Source organism: Pipra filicauda, unplaced genomic scaffold (assembly GCF_003945595.2).
Source record: "Pipra filicauda isolate LSUMZ 115617 unplaced genomic scaffold, ASM394559v2 scaffold899_size56025_pilon, whole genome shotgun sequence".
Taxonomy (NCBI): Eukaryota; Metazoa; Chordata; class Aves; order Passeriformes; family Pipridae; genus Pipra; species Pipra filicauda.
The window spans coordinates 8,477-23,145 of NW_024105085.1; the positions used below are offsets into that span (position 1 = coordinate 8,477).

The 14,669-nt window shown below is 47.0% G+C and overlaps 1 protein-coding gene and 1 long non-coding RNA gene across 2 annotated transcripts; both read right to left on the bottom strand.

Annotated features, from left to right (window-relative positions):
• Window positions 1–1,503: 1,503 nt before the first annotated feature.
• Window positions 1,504–12,575, bottom strand: THUMPD2 (THUMP domain containing 2). Its single transcript, XM_027743320.2, has 10 exons — window positions 12,394–12,575; window positions 12,010–12,142; window positions 10,390–10,802; window positions 9,409–9,486; window positions 8,012–8,064; window positions 7,613–7,700; window positions 6,932–7,003; window positions 6,229–6,343; window positions 4,640–4,757; window positions 1,504–4,365 (listed from the first exon to the last, which is right to left on the bottom strand). The coding sequence occupies exons 1-10, from the start codon at window positions 12,490–12,492 to the stop codon at window positions 4,047–4,049; spliced, it is 1,488 nt and encodes a 495-aa protein (XP_027599121.1). The 5' UTR covers window positions 12,493–12,575; the 3' UTR covers window positions 1,504–4,046.
• A 619-nt stretch (window positions 12,576–13,194) lies between these two features.
• Window positions 13,195–14,661, bottom strand: LOC120325239. Its single transcript, XR_005567133.1, has 2 exons — window positions 14,181–14,661; window positions 13,195–13,502 (listed from the first exon to the last, which is right to left on the bottom strand). It is a non-coding gene; the product is annotated as an uncharacterized LOC120325239 (long non-coding RNA).
• Window positions 14,662–14,669: the final 8 nt, after the last annotated feature.

Here is a 14,669-nt window from a genome sequence, read left to right on the forward strand (position 1 = left end):
GACACAAAATAAAAGTTTAATTGAAAACAACTGCCGAGAATAGAAAGCAATTCAAACATAAGGCAGACAAGACTCGTACAAAACTGAATTACATTGGACTTCAAAAGAGAATTATTTCCCTCTGCACCTCAGAGAAGGCAATTTTCACCCGGGTCCTGCTTACCATCGTCGCACAAAAGGTGCTGACAAAATTTTTCACCATGCCAGTGGAGAGATATCAGAGCACACTGCACAGGGAAGCCGAGCCTGCCCCTGGATCCCTGCAAGTGTTCCAGGCCAGGCTGGATGGGACTTGCAGCATCCAACCGGGGATGAGAGTGGAGGGTGCCCCTGCCCACGGCAGAGAGGGTGCCCTTTAAAGGTCCCCTTCAAACCAAATCGCTCTCTCATTGCCCTCCGAAACAACTCCCAAAGAGACACAGCAACCAAAGCAGAGGGACTGCACTCCCAGCTTTTCTTACCTGCAGGCACACACAGCACAGCACGTTGGACAGAAAAGCCACGGGGTTAGTCCTGCCAGAGGCGTCCGGCAAACCCACGGCGACCTAAGGGAAAGAGGCAGCCTGGGAACACGGAGTAAAAGACACTGTCGTTAGGAGTACCCCGAGCAATAGCCGCGTCATTCCCACAGGCAGCTTCGCTGTGCAGTCCCACAAAAAGCTCCGAGTCCGGCTCGAAGCTCGGAGAAGCCCGGCACCGACAAAACGCTCCAGCTCTCCGCTTCCAAGCCCGCCCCCGACCGCCGGGCCCCGCCTCGCAGTCGCCGCCTGGCGGACACGGCCGGGAACGGCACTGCAGCCGCGCCCCCCCCCTTGCGAGACCCGCGGCGCCTTTCGCGAGGACGGGCCTTTCTTCCCGAAAACCTGCCCTTCCCTAGGAAAAGCCGGGCAATTCACAGAGTTGCTGGTTTTATCCCGGCTTCCCAAAGGACTTCTCTCTCCCGGCGGCAGTGGCGGCAGCGGCAGCAACGCTCCCCGGGAAGCCCTGACCGAGGCTGGGAATTGACACACAACAAGCCAAGAGCATTAACTCGGCCCCCAAACACTCCACAACAGACCAATTTACAGTCACCTTTGCCTCCTCTCCCCCGCGCAGGCACAGGCTTTGGGATTCCAAGGCAAACCCCGAGAGGCCCAGAGAGCAGCAGCCCCTCAGCCCCAGCACGGCCTCCCCCGGGCTCCCCCGGCCGGGAACCGGCCCAGCCAGCCCCTGCTGTGCAGCACAGCAGGCGGGGGGGTGACTTTTGGGACCCCTCCCTGGCCGCTGCAGAGCAATGCAGGCATCGGGGCCAAGTCCTGCCCGGCCCCCGGGCACTGCAGACAGTTCAGCCCCAGCAGCAGCAGCAGCTGGAGTGGCCCTACAGCCCCCCAACCGGGCACGGCCCAGTTTGGGGCCACTGCCACCCACCCTCCTCCTGCCAGGGGAGCTCCCGGCGCAGCCTGGCAGCCTTGGGGCACCGCTCGGGAGCTCCCTTTAGAAAATAAAAGACACGACAATCCAATGTATTTTTGGGGTATTTTTAACTTTATTTTATTTTTTATTTTAGAAAGCCCGGCAGAACTCACCGAGGCGGTGCAAAGGCTGCCAGGATTATTTTTGTTATAAGTAAAATCGGCACTAGGCTCAAATATCGTAGTAAAAAGTTTTATTATAGATTTATATAAAAATCAAATAAGCAAATTACAGCGCTGGGTGACTTAGTGAGCTTTCCTTGCTCATCCAAGGCACACTTCAATAATTTCCAATCTGCCTTTTATAGGTTTGGAGCTGCTTATCTCTTTTAAAATCCCCTCCTTTGTTCATCAGGTCTGTCTGCGCAGGCTCTGTTCTTGTTGCCAAGAGGCTTTAAGCATGCGTTATCTTGTTGCTAGGAGACAAGCTCGGCTCTGTTCACTTCATCCTTTTGACGTAGTCAGCTTTTTCTGCGCATGTGCCATCTTGCCGCTGGAAAATAGTTCTGTTCTCTTTTTCGGTTCTTTTTCTTATTACATAACATAACAAAATATCACTAATTATGGTAACATAACATTATGGTTTGTGTGATATATAAATAATTGTGATTCGTGAAGCAAATGGGTGACTACATTAAAAACAGACTAAATAGATTCTAAAACTCAACTACACCCCCACAAGGAAACAAAACAGACCCTCACAAGGTCAAAAGGCCTAAAACTTTCTCACTATCCTAAGAATGAAATATAGTACAACTTTAAGTCTCTAGGCGCCTACTCGTCCAAGAGTACATGAATTAGGACTGGCTGCAGAGATAGCTCTTTTAACCTTAGCTGTAAATATAATAGAACTTTAAATCTTTAGGCGCCTGTTCGTCTAAGAATACATGAACTATGACTGGTTGTAGAGATAACTCTCAGCTTCAGCTGTGAGAAAACTTACACATTAAACATTTAGCCAAAAACCCACAGAATATACAGGTATATGATACAATCAATATGCATGAGGTAGTCAAGACAAACACTAAATGAAATTATTACTTGAAACTTATAGAAACTTGGGACTTTGTTTATTGCAATTTGTAGTTACAGTGTTGCAAATATAATTTGATAAGCAAATTATCTCTCCTTTGGTCTTTATTGGCTATCACAATTTTCATTAGAATGCATTTTTTGTTGTATTTTTAAATTTTATTTTTCTTTTTATTTTAATTTTAAATTTTGTTATTATTCTCATTAAAGGCTGTGTAAGGCGGCCACGCCCCCCCGGCCGGGAGCCTTTCTTGTGACATTATCATTTGCTCCAAGGCCTCTTTGAAAGCTGATCTTGGGTGGGAGTGCAAATAATTACAGAAGTATTGTTTAAAGCCAAAAATCCGTGCATCAGCACATTTCCAGAGACCAGTGTTAACAGGAGGCTCCTACCACTCCAATCCACACCCTCATTGCTCTTGGAGTTTTCGTACTTCAGTCCACACCACAGGCTCTTAAGACTTCAAATTCTAAGATCCCCAGAGTAGAGACTGCCACAGAAAGCACATGGATAAGTAATGCTTCCAACAGGCTACACAGAACAAATTTCTGAAAAAGAAGAATGCAAACCCAGCCCAAACAAACGCAAGCGCACTGCTAATGGTTATCGCCTCACTAAGCACCAAGAGACACACAATGCTTTAGTCCATCCTAGTTTGACAAGCTTGTCCAAAGCAGCATCTTAAAGCAATCTGCAAGCATTCTCTATAAAAATCCTTCACTATCAGCTCAACAGCCATGGGAAAGCATGCAGTTAAGTTTATTTCCTCCCCGCCTCCCAAAATAGCTTTTGCATTAACCAAAAAAACCTCTTTTCCTGAGATCTTTTTCCATGTGCTTCTCTCAGGCAGAATACATTCCTAATTTCTAATTTTTCATCTGTTTGGCAAGTTTTCCCATCATCCACACTGTGTCCTTGGAGTAACATTACCAAGTGAGGAAAAGCATTACTTTTGATAGAAATAAGACTCTTCATCCTAAAACACTAAATTAAAGCGTACCCACTAGACATATGAAAATGCCGCAAAGAATTAATACATAAAACAGTTTATTTTCCACTCCAAGAGATCTCACAAACTTACCAGAAACAAGCTTTAAAATAAAAGACTGCTTGGTAAAGCATACGTCTACCCCTCAAAAAGAGATGGAGACTTCTTCAGACAAGATGTGCTTCTTGATAAACACTGCTGAAGGTGAAAATCCATTTACATTTAATGCTACCACATTGGGGTTTGCAGTTCAGTAAATACTTTCTCTCCCATAGAAACTCCTCCCATTAATGAGCAGCTTTGCCTTAACAAGGATTTGAGGACTTTGGCTTATTACAATATACCATATACTGTTTCACTGTGCACAATACAGGGAAACCAGCTGAAACTCTAGTAGGCACCTTCCATCTCTCCTAAAAACCAGAGAGAAGCAGTGCCTTAGGACATCCAAAGAATGTGAGGCGAGCTAAGAGATGGCACGGGGTTCGTTTGCATCAGAAGGGTTCCACTGGTCATGCCAAGCTGCTTCTGAAGTGTCTCAGGATTCAAGTTCCTTCAGCACAGTGCCAGAAAGCTACCGATTCCTGGCAGCAGAGATCTTCCTGTATTTGTATATGAAAGCCTCTGTCTTCCCAAGACTAACCCCATAGACACCATCCGGCACCAGAGACCCAAAATGTGTCTGTCTGCTGCTGAGAAAGGATTCTCCAACACCATCTGCCACAGAGGAAGAATTCTCATCAACACTTGGGGCTTTTGCAGTGGCTGTTTCACTGGTGCCATCAGCAACGGCCTCAGGAGAGTCACTTCCAGCACACGTGGTCAAGCCATCCATGCGCTTTCGGAGATCTTGGCTCAGCAGCAATACAATAGTCCCTCCAACACGGAGCACTCTGGCAATTGCAGGAAAAATAAAGGTTAGTGTTCATCCCACCTGGCATTCCTTTGCCTGTGCAGAACTCCACACTGCTGACACTTCAGATGCCACTTGCACTCAATAAAACACCTGAGTGTCATGACTCAACCCAGGAAGCTACACCTCCAAATGGAATCTAAATTCCCTATCTTCACGCCTCTTCCTAAATGGGAGAAAACAGGGTGAAATGGGAGAAATGCCACCATTGTGGCATTTACACCAAACCCTAAGCATGTCAAAGCCACACGTACCTTTCCATTTCCTGGAGAATATCCGGTAGGAGCTGGGCATCATCCGTGATCTTGAACTTCTTCCCAAATGGAATATCCGAAATCACAGTGTCAAAGCTTTCTGAAGGCAATGGCAGGGCTGCAGAATAAAGGCAGGTCTTTACCTCTGACTGTCTGAAAAATGCAAAGCAGCTATGACCCCATTCCCCTTTTAGAACACTGCCAGCTCTTTTGTGGGTTATGCACCCAGATTCACACTCCTGCTGCACTTGCCCTCACAAACAGCACTACCAGTCTGCAGACTGGGAAGAGACAAATGCATGACAGCATGGTTTAGTTTGCACATTCTGTGTTACTGGTGATACGTTTGTCCCAACATAAGTCTTTGAATAGGGCACTGCACGGTCCCAAACTGCTTCTCAACACACAGTACATTTTAAATGTAAAATGCAAAATGCAAAAGAAGCTTGGGAGCACTTCACTTAGTGCAGATGTTCAAATGCACACGTATGAATGGCAAGGAACCACATTAAATTCCTCTTCAACCTCCTTTTCTCCCCCCAAGAATCTGGTTACACCCAGAATCACTTGGCACTCTGTCAGAGCTGGTGTTTTTGGAGTCTTTCCAGAGTTTCTGCACCCCAGGAACAGTCAGTTCTCCTGACCACGATGAAGCACCACAACCTGTGGTGATAAAGATCAGCCACATACAAGGCTGTGCTGGCCAGAGCATAGCCAGCATGTTCAAGTAGAAAACTATGGGTCCTCCTTCCATAGGGTGCTCGAAACTGATGGGACAAGGCCATGAGCAATGTGACACAGCTTTGGAGTTAGCCCAATTCTCAGCAGACAACAGGACCAAAGACCTCCAACAGTCCCTTCTCACCTAAACCCTGCTGTGATTCTATGTCAACTTTTCCAGAACTAGCTGGAGATGTTTCCTGGACCATCCTTGTATCAACACTTGAAGCACAACAATTTTTATAACAATTTTGTCTGCAAAAACATAAGGATGAATCACCCACAGCCCTCCTCAAGATGTGCAGAAATAACAGCTTCTGAACAGTGATGAAGACACCAATTACTTGTTCAGTGTTAGAAAACCTGACACCTAAGTACCTTCCATTATCCTAGAAGCCAAACTCAAACATAGCTTTTAAGAAATAAACCTATATTCTTATAAAAAATAAATAATATTTCTTATCTTCTGGTAAGAAATATCGCAAGGAAAAAAAATATGCATACTTCATCACCCATGCACAGGGATTGCCTGTCATGAATTTCATACAGGGATAATTTAGCCTTAGGCTTTGATGTCCATAATATGGTCAAAGAATTATTACCTTCTCTACAGATCAGGCTGTGGATTAAGAGCAGATTCGCTCCTACAGGAGAAAGGCACCATCATGCTGACTTCGTTCTTACCACAGTTCCCGGGAGCAGGCAGCAAGGTAGGGAGAACAAATAATTATCCTTTCACTAGCACTACAGAGTCAATGCTCAGCTATTTGTTGGGAGTTGGCTCTACAACATATCACCTCAAGAGGACCTAATTACCTGTATAATCCCAGACCCACAAAAAATTTCTCTTGGAAAGCCTACAGACATACCTTTCACCGAAGCTTTAAGCAACTCAATCTTATCCATTAAGCCTGCAGTTCTAATATTCACATCTGCACCCTCTAACTGTGAATCACTTATATCAGCACCCCAGTAACAGGCTTCCTGTTCAGAGAGAGAGAGAGAGAGAAAAGTAATTTTGTTAACACTCAGGTTATTTATTTTATAAGCCCTTCTCAGCATTGCCTTGTTGCATAGCTCTTGCAAGACAGCCCCCTTGTGTACCATTACACAGAGCGACTCCCAACCCAGGAGGAATGGGATAAGTATGTGCTGTCTTCACTCCTTTGATGTTCTGGTCTGCTCAAGATACTTGTAACTTACAGAAATATGAAGGGTATGTCCTAACAGCAAGAGCCCAGCTGGCTACAGCTGTCTCTAATGCTGACAACTAACTGTACGGCCACGCTGACTCCTGCAGTCACGCCAGGAGCCCAGGCAGCGTTAGAAGTCCATGGTTGCCTCACACGAACCCTGCAGTGTAAACCCAGTGCTCCCCAGTCTGTAGGACGTGGTTTCACATTCCTGTACAGGAATGTTTGTACTAACACCCTTTTAGCAGCTGCCTAGAAAGATCAGTTTGGTTTCACCTTTCCAGTGATGGACTTTGGCACAACTGATCCAGAGAAAACTCTGTGCCATAACTACCAGCTGTCCTGCAAAGGCCCAGTCAGCTGCAGCTGGGATACTTACAGGCCACTCTTTGGCAGCCTCCAGCAGTATCGTTCCTAGCCCGCACATGGGATCCAGCACAAAGGCACCAGCCTATAAAAACAAAGGGGTTATTGCATCCCAAGCAAGACAGACTCCTCCCTCAGGACAAAGATATCTCAAAGGATGTACATATTCCCACTGAATCTAGCACAGGTAACAATTATCGCTGGTTTACCAGGCCAAACTCGCTTCTAAGAGAATAGAGTAAAAAGCATCAATAACTTCACTACAGACAGTGCTTCAAGGCATCCAGCCCTGAGGTGCTATTCAGGGGCAAACATTACAAGTTGTCTGCAGACAGACATTGGTACCAAATTAATCTGTGGAAATAAATCACATTTGCTCCTGTTCTCCCTTGGGAAACAACTATAAACAAGGTTTGAAGTCTGTACAGTGAAAAAAATCTTGCCACTTAGACATGTATTTGCATAAGGAACAACAGCTCTGCTGAGAAGGACCTGGAATTACAGCAGACACCTTGCTGAACAGCAGGTGATGGCACACTGACCACAGATAAAGCAAACCCTGTCCTCATGCATTAGATGGTGGGGCATTAAAATCCTCACACTCCTACAAAGCCTCCAGCTCCAGCCCTGATGAGCAGCACCCCCCTTTTCCTTCATTCAGGATTCCATATCTTTGCCAGGAACATTCACTGACACGGATTTCGGCCAGAGATGCCATGGCCCATGCAACTGTTGACCGCAGTCCTGCTGTTTTGATATACTCTCTGTTTGCCAATGGAAGCCTGCAAACAGAAAAAAAAAAAAAAAATCCGTGTAAGGTAACGGTAGAACCACCCAGAAAAGCCCACGTAATAGCAAAGAACAAATGAACTGGAAAGATCTGCAGAGAGACTGAAACCAGAGTCCGCTTTAAACCATAACTCGCTGCAGAGTCTGGCCTGTGTCCTCACACAGATTCCAGGCAGATCAAAAGACTAATGTGACAATCCAGTGAATATCAAACTAGAAGATGGACACAGTGGACAGCAAGACTATTTACAAATCCTGCTGGTTCTGATACTGTCAAGACAAATCTGGTGAGGAGAATGCCTACCTGAAAAGAGGAATCCCCACCACAGAGTGAATGTCATTAAGATGTACAAAGATCTAAAAGAGGAAAAAAAAAAAATTTTAAACTCTCAACCTGACATGACAATAGCTTTAACTCATTTAAACCAGACACAAATGTTTCTACAAACTTCCAATCCTAGTTTTTAAGAACAAAAATGCATACGTTAGGCAATTATGATTAATTGGAAGAAATCCCACTAGATAATCTGAATGCCACTTTAAAGAGGATTTAATGCTTAAGCAAGCTGGAAGGGGATTTTGTCAGCCAGAAATCCATGAACAAGCACTTGAATTTATAATGGAACCCATTTTTTTGTAACAGTGTGGAAATTTGTAATAATGAATCCATTTATTCTAAGTGGTAGAATATTATTCACTATATACCTAACAATTCACATACCCCCCTCATTTAAATAAAAATATATTAAAAACAAACAAACAAAAAAACCCCAACACTCACAGTGGAGCCAGTAAGCGACATTACAGACGGAAGGTAAACCTGAGTAATCCTTCCAGAAACACAGACAGCTCAAAGAAATTCTTCTGCTGCCACACAGGGAGCATCCCAAAAGAAGACTGAGCTCCCCAAGCAGGACTTGCATGACTACAATCCCTGCCCCCAGGAAATCCAGAGGAAAATATGATGCTGTTGAAAAATTCTAGTCCTCAGCACTTGAATGAACAAACTCTGGGCAAGATTCAGAGCAAAATCTGGGCAAGAACAGGAGCCCCATCTAAGCCTCAACAAAGCTGTACATAATGCTCAGCCCAGGAAAACCAGCCCCAGTTTTCACAGGTCTCAGATCTCCCAGCATTAGTGCTGAGAGCGGCTTCCACAGGTCAGACCCAAGGATGGAGAAACAGCTTGTCAAGAGCAACGAGTCCTTTCCAAGGTCTTCAGGAGCCTGCACCATCGAGGGTGTACTAAGCAAGCTGCTTGTCAAGGACAGGGCCCAGGGGGAGGTTCTTCCACAAATGGCATTCTCAGGTCTAGCTCCCCAAGAACGTGCCCTTGCTGCTTGCTCTCTTCCCCTACAGAGGCTAAACCAGGTGCCCCACAGCTCAGGTGATCTCCATTTGCAGGGAGTCAGAATCCAGCAGTGCCAGATCCTGAGACACCTCCTGTACAGATCCTTCCCCTCACGTGCAGGCCCACGCAGCCAGGCTGGGTTTATTTTAGTGCTCTGGAAAGCACACACACAGGGGCTATAGACACTCCTTGCTCAGTGCTATTGAGTGATTTCCAGTTAAATTCAGTGGCAGAAAGACAACCGGGAAGAGGCCACAGTCCCCATACAAAGGGAGCAGAGAACAAAACAAAAGATGTCCTGGGCAGTTTGGGAAGCACCAACAGGCCGTCTGGCAGGCAAGCACCACTACCTCAAGGTCAGGGTCCCGCAGATCAGCACGCCACCCACACTGCTTCATGAGTGCTACGCCAATGGCTCTTCCGATCTCCTGCAAGGAGGAAGAACAATCACAGGCAATAAAAATAACAGAATTGCCAACCATGACTGCACAACTCAGAAATCCCATGGAAAAGAACGAGTCTCTCTTTATCCCTAGGAGAACAGTTCACACAAAGACCAGAAGAGGCACAGGAGGGCAGAGCAGGTGAGTGAGGGGCAAAGCAAATATACCACAGGACAAACGACCATTACCCAACTGGAGTGAGGGAGGCTGGAGATCAAGTCCTGCCCAAGTCACAACAAAAGTTGCCACCGTTTCAGAATTCTAAATCGCATACACAAAATACTTCCCAAGGCTCTAAACCAGATTACTCAACAGAAAACCTGTGAATGCACAGCCACAACTCAAGATTTTAATGCTTTCATTACACCTAGAAAGCTCTGACTGTCTTCAGAGTATGAGAGTTCAAACACACAAATTTGCTGGGAGGCTCATGTGTCCCACCTCTAGTGGTACTAGGTAGCACTAAAAGTACTAGTTTTAGTAGGAAAAAAAATCTAAACTACTGTTAGCTTCAAGTAAGAAAAAGCTGCAAGTTCTGGCTTTTGCCCCTTCTACACTGCCACAACTGAGAGGAGTCTGGCTCCACAGTTCTTGCAATGGCCCTTTAAGTAGCTGTAAACTTATCCGATCACTCCTCAGCCTCGAGGCCCAGCTACCTCAACCTCGTACCTTTGCTTATTCTCAATAAAAGGTATAGATCTGAAAAACGTTCAGGATAGTCGTGTCCAGAAATTAACAACAGCCTTTGTATTTCCACTTGTTTAAGGTAAACGCAGGTTAAGGGCTTTTTGAGAAAATACAGAAAAGGCTTACATCAGTTTGTTATTCTAGAACATGACACTGTTCACCTTTGCTAAATTCTTTTAAAACACAGACACTTCAGCATACCTGTGAAGTCAGTATTTTGGCAATTGCTCCACTACAACGACAAGACACTCTGAAACTGAAGCTAAGCTGTTCATTTGCAGTACAGTTCTCTCCACTGTCTCTGGAAGGGTCTTCTGAGGAAGCGCTGCTCTCAGTCCGGCACTCCTGATCACTGATTCTCTCTGGCACCACACACCTCTCTCCAGCTTCCACCTGACATTCCTCAGACACGTCTCTCTCTTGTTCCGTTTTCTGCCTTTTACTTGCAGTATTTGTCTCTTCTTCTGACTTTCTCTTCAGAGCCAATGGGTTTTCTCGAGTGACATCACCTTTTTTCCCCTCATGTCCATGAAGGTTTCTCCAAACAGAGATAATATCCAACCAATATCTCGGTTCCTCAATTACAAGGCTTTTAATCTCATGTAGCATTTTCCCTGGAAGAAAAAAGCAGTTTTGTGCTAAGTAGTTCAGTCTCAGCATTTGATTTTTCTACAGACTGAGAACAGCTGTTAACAGAGACTGTGTTCAGACTTCCTTAATGTGTGAATCCAGGAACCAGCAGCAAACACCACAGGCACAGCTGAGCTCTCAGCACTCACGTGCCCACCAGCAGACACACAGGCATCCCTCCGATTACAAGCTCTGCACATCCAAGATTAAATCATGCAAGGGATGAATTCTGCACAAAAACTCAACAGCTCTAGAAAACCACACGACCTCCGAGAGTCATTCCCAGGGACAGAGGACCAGCCTACCATGCCATCCTCCCCAGAGAGCACTTGGTCTAGGATTAAGACATGTATGACACTTTCCAAGATTGAAAGACAGATATAAACATGAATTACTTTGATTCAGCTCAAGCAAGAAGCCACGTTTATTCTTTCAGAAAGGAAATCCCTCCTCACATTCATCAACCTGCCTTCAATCCTGCAACACACACTTACACTTACATGTGTGGGCAGTCCTCCTGAGCTAGCTACAAGACAGACACAAGCAATACAGAAGCCAATTCACCTAAATACCTCAAACTAGGTCATGAGGAATAAAAAAAAAAGGTCTTCCTAGTTCTCACTCAAAATTTTAGAACCATGGCCAAATTTGATCCTCAAAGCTGAAGGATATCAGTGATCTCCCAAATAAAAACCCACCAGCAGGCAGATATCAATCCATCTAACTTGACATTCTTATTCCAACACTGACAGAGAATATGACCCAAGTAGCTCAGATTTACAAGGAATCTGTGTATTGAACAAGTGATACAGGATATAGGCCTGTATCCACTTTGTCTAACAGAAAATGAGTTACTGTTAAAATGAACACAAGGGATCCAGAACTGGACTTTGGTTTCTGGGTGAGGTGTTTCTCTTATGGGAGTGGGTGGGGTGGCAGCGGTTCTTACATATACACATTCACTGCCAGCAGAATGTAGGCTGGAAGGTATCTATTGAAAACAATTGAAAAGCCCTTTTCAGGTTAAAAGAAGATATTGAAAACATACCTGAGTGGAAGACACTTCAGAATCGATTATTGTCAATTAGAACTACAGCCATCAGTAAAAAGATACATACCTCAAATATAAGTTTTATTACTAGGACTCGAACTGGGACTTCCCGTTCCCGCGCAAGCCGTGCCGGGCCGTACCTTTGTTCCTAGACACTGCCAGCGGGCTGTGCTTCTTCAGCAGCAGGAACAGCCGCTCCCCCGACCGCAGCTTCCTCAGCTCGCCCGGTCCCGCGGCCGCGCTGAAAAACACCTTTCCCGAGACGCAGTCCACCTGCGGGGAGAGCACCCCCCGGAGCCGCCGGGAAGCTGAGGGTGAGCCCCTCGCGCAGCCCCGGGGGTGGCGGGGGGACACGGCCCCGGGCGGCTTCCCCCGCCCGCGGTGCAGAGGCCCTTCCGACCGCGACCGGGCCCGGCCCCGCGGGGCCCGCAGGTGGCTCCCGGGCGTGGAACGCACGCGGCCGCGCTGCCCGCCGGGCCGCCCCGCCCCGCCCGGCTGGGCTCGGGCTCCAGCTCCCCGCTCACCTCCGTGGCGCCGAGCCGCGCCCGCACCTCCCGCGCGAGGAAGGGCTCGAGCCCGCGGCCCGCCGTGCAGAAGTACCGCCCGAGCCCACACGGCGACATCTCGACGCGCCCTGCCCTGCCCGGCGGGGCCTCCCCGGGGGCGGGATCCCGCACCGTGCCCTGCCCGGCGGGGCCTCCCCGGGGGCGGGATCCCGGGCCCAGCCCGCCCCCTCCCCGGGGGCGGGATCCCGCACCCTGCCCTGCCCGGCGGGGCCTCCCCAGGGCCGGTATCCCGCACCCTGCCCTGCCCTGCCCTGCCCGGCGGGGCCTCCCCGGGGGCGGGATCCCGCACCCTGCCCTGCCCTGCCCGGTGGGGCCTCCCCGGGGGCGGGATCCCGCACCCTGCGCTGCCCGGCGGGGCCTCCCCGGGGGCGGGATCCCGGGCCCAGCCCGCCCCCTCCCCGGGGGCGGCGCCCCGGCAGCGGCAGCCGCGGAGAACGGGATTTAAAAGTGCCTGATCTATTTATACGTATCTTGCGATCACTCTCTTAATTTCCTGTTGTCAGATAACTGGTACAGCTTGTCAGCCTGTAAGTAAAATCAAATTCAAACCAATTTTTCAGCATACTCAGTATCAGATCATTGTAATTTCCCTACAATTTAGTTTCTGAGCTTCCACTTCCAAGACTGTTTAATTTATTTTTACTTTTTAAAAACACAAGCATTAATTTCCTTTTTCAAGATTTGAAACTTGATTATAGGAAGAAGTTAAAACTGGACATGTACATTGGAACAATAATTATAAATGGCTGAATATTTTAACAGTGTTTGAAATTTTAATAACTACTCTCAGGAACACAGTTATTGCTATTTGGGGACTTAAAAATAAAATGAACCAACCAGAAGGCACAGACAGAACTGTTCCAATGGTGAAAGTTAAACAGATACAAACCAGCATTCCACCTACAATTAATCCTTCTGCATTTGAACACTCTTCAAGTTATCTATAGATTTCTCTTCCAGGCAACTACATGACATTTACGTGGAGATATGGATTTAAATGGCTGACTGTGGAACACACGGCTTTTCCACTCTGGAAATTCTTTCTTGAAACGTTCCAGCTGATCCTCCTGCAATATATTCGGTTGTTCAGGATTTAAGTCACATCTCCTGCAAACATGAGAAAACCCCCCGATCATTATAACCTGACACTTCCCAGAACTGTAGACTAGATGAAGCAACTGGGGTTTTTTTCCATGCTAGAGTAAAATTAGGCACCAGCAAGTCTAAAAAAACATTATATTTTAGGGTAATACTCAGGGTTTCGTTGTTCATCCTGCCCTCTAGCATGGTATTCCCTTTACACAATGGTTAATAATTCACTGGATATACTAAAAAGCTACCCACTTTACCTCAGTCTCCTAAAACTGAGACTTTACAGGTGGCACAAAGCAGTGAAGAGCAGAATTCCATGCTTCAAACTTAAAGCATAAGAAATTTCAGGGTTCCGCGGTGATCTGAACAGACTGTGATGCACTACTCGTATGCTGCAGGGTTTTGAAATGTCAGCATTGAACCAGACTGTCCAAACCCAAACCACGTTTTGAGTTTGACAGTGTAGGCACTGAGCATAACTCAAATACTATGTTTGTGTAATTCGTTATAAATTAAAAGCATTTGTGTTCCTGTGACCTAACTCTGGTATAACACTCACTGTAACAAGGGTACATCATGATCTCCCAACACTCATTTCTAACATCAGCATGTTACTCATATCCAAAATTTAAATCCTGGCATCCATCCCTTACCTGTAGCTGTTGCACGTATACAGCGTCAGGTATTACAGGTCTTCGGGTTTATCTCCTTCAAATGAAAACTTGTGGAAGAAATTACCATGGCTTCTGTCTTAAGTTTTTTATGAATATTCATACTTATGATCCCTTCAAGAAATTAGTTTGTTTTTATTGCATCCTCCTTTGTCTGTCCCACACGTCCCAGGTGTCCCCAAAAGGGATGCCATGTCTCCCACGCTCCCCCCTTTATCTCTCCCACACGCCTCAGTGGGGCGCCACGTTCCCCCCCTGCTCCTCCCTTTATCTCTCCCACACGCCTCAGTGGGGCGCCATGTTCCCCCCCTGCTCCTCCCTTTATCTCTCCCACACGCCTCAGTGGGGCGCCATGTTCCCCCCCTGCTCCTCCCTTTATCTCTCCCACACGCCTCAGTGGGGCGCCACGTTCCCCCCCTGCTCCTCCATTCCGCCTCCGTGCCGGGTCAGGGCGCCGCCCGGCGGCCGCCC

Excerpts from the sequence above, each read along its gene's own strand:
- THUMPD2 (XM_027743320.2), bottom strand. The coding sequence starts at position 12,492 with ATGTCGCCGTGTGGGCTCGGGCGGTACTTCTGCACGGCGGGCCGCGGG. Across the intron at positions 7,004-7,612 it reads CATCTCTGGCCGAAATCCGT|GCTGGTGCCTTTGTGCTGGA; the intron begins GTCAGTGAATGT and ends TTGTTTTTATAG. Across the intron at positions 4,366-4,639 it reads ATTCTCCAGGAAATGGAAAG|AGTGCTCCGTGTTGGAGGGA; the intron begins GTACGTGTGGCT and ends TGCAATTGCCAG.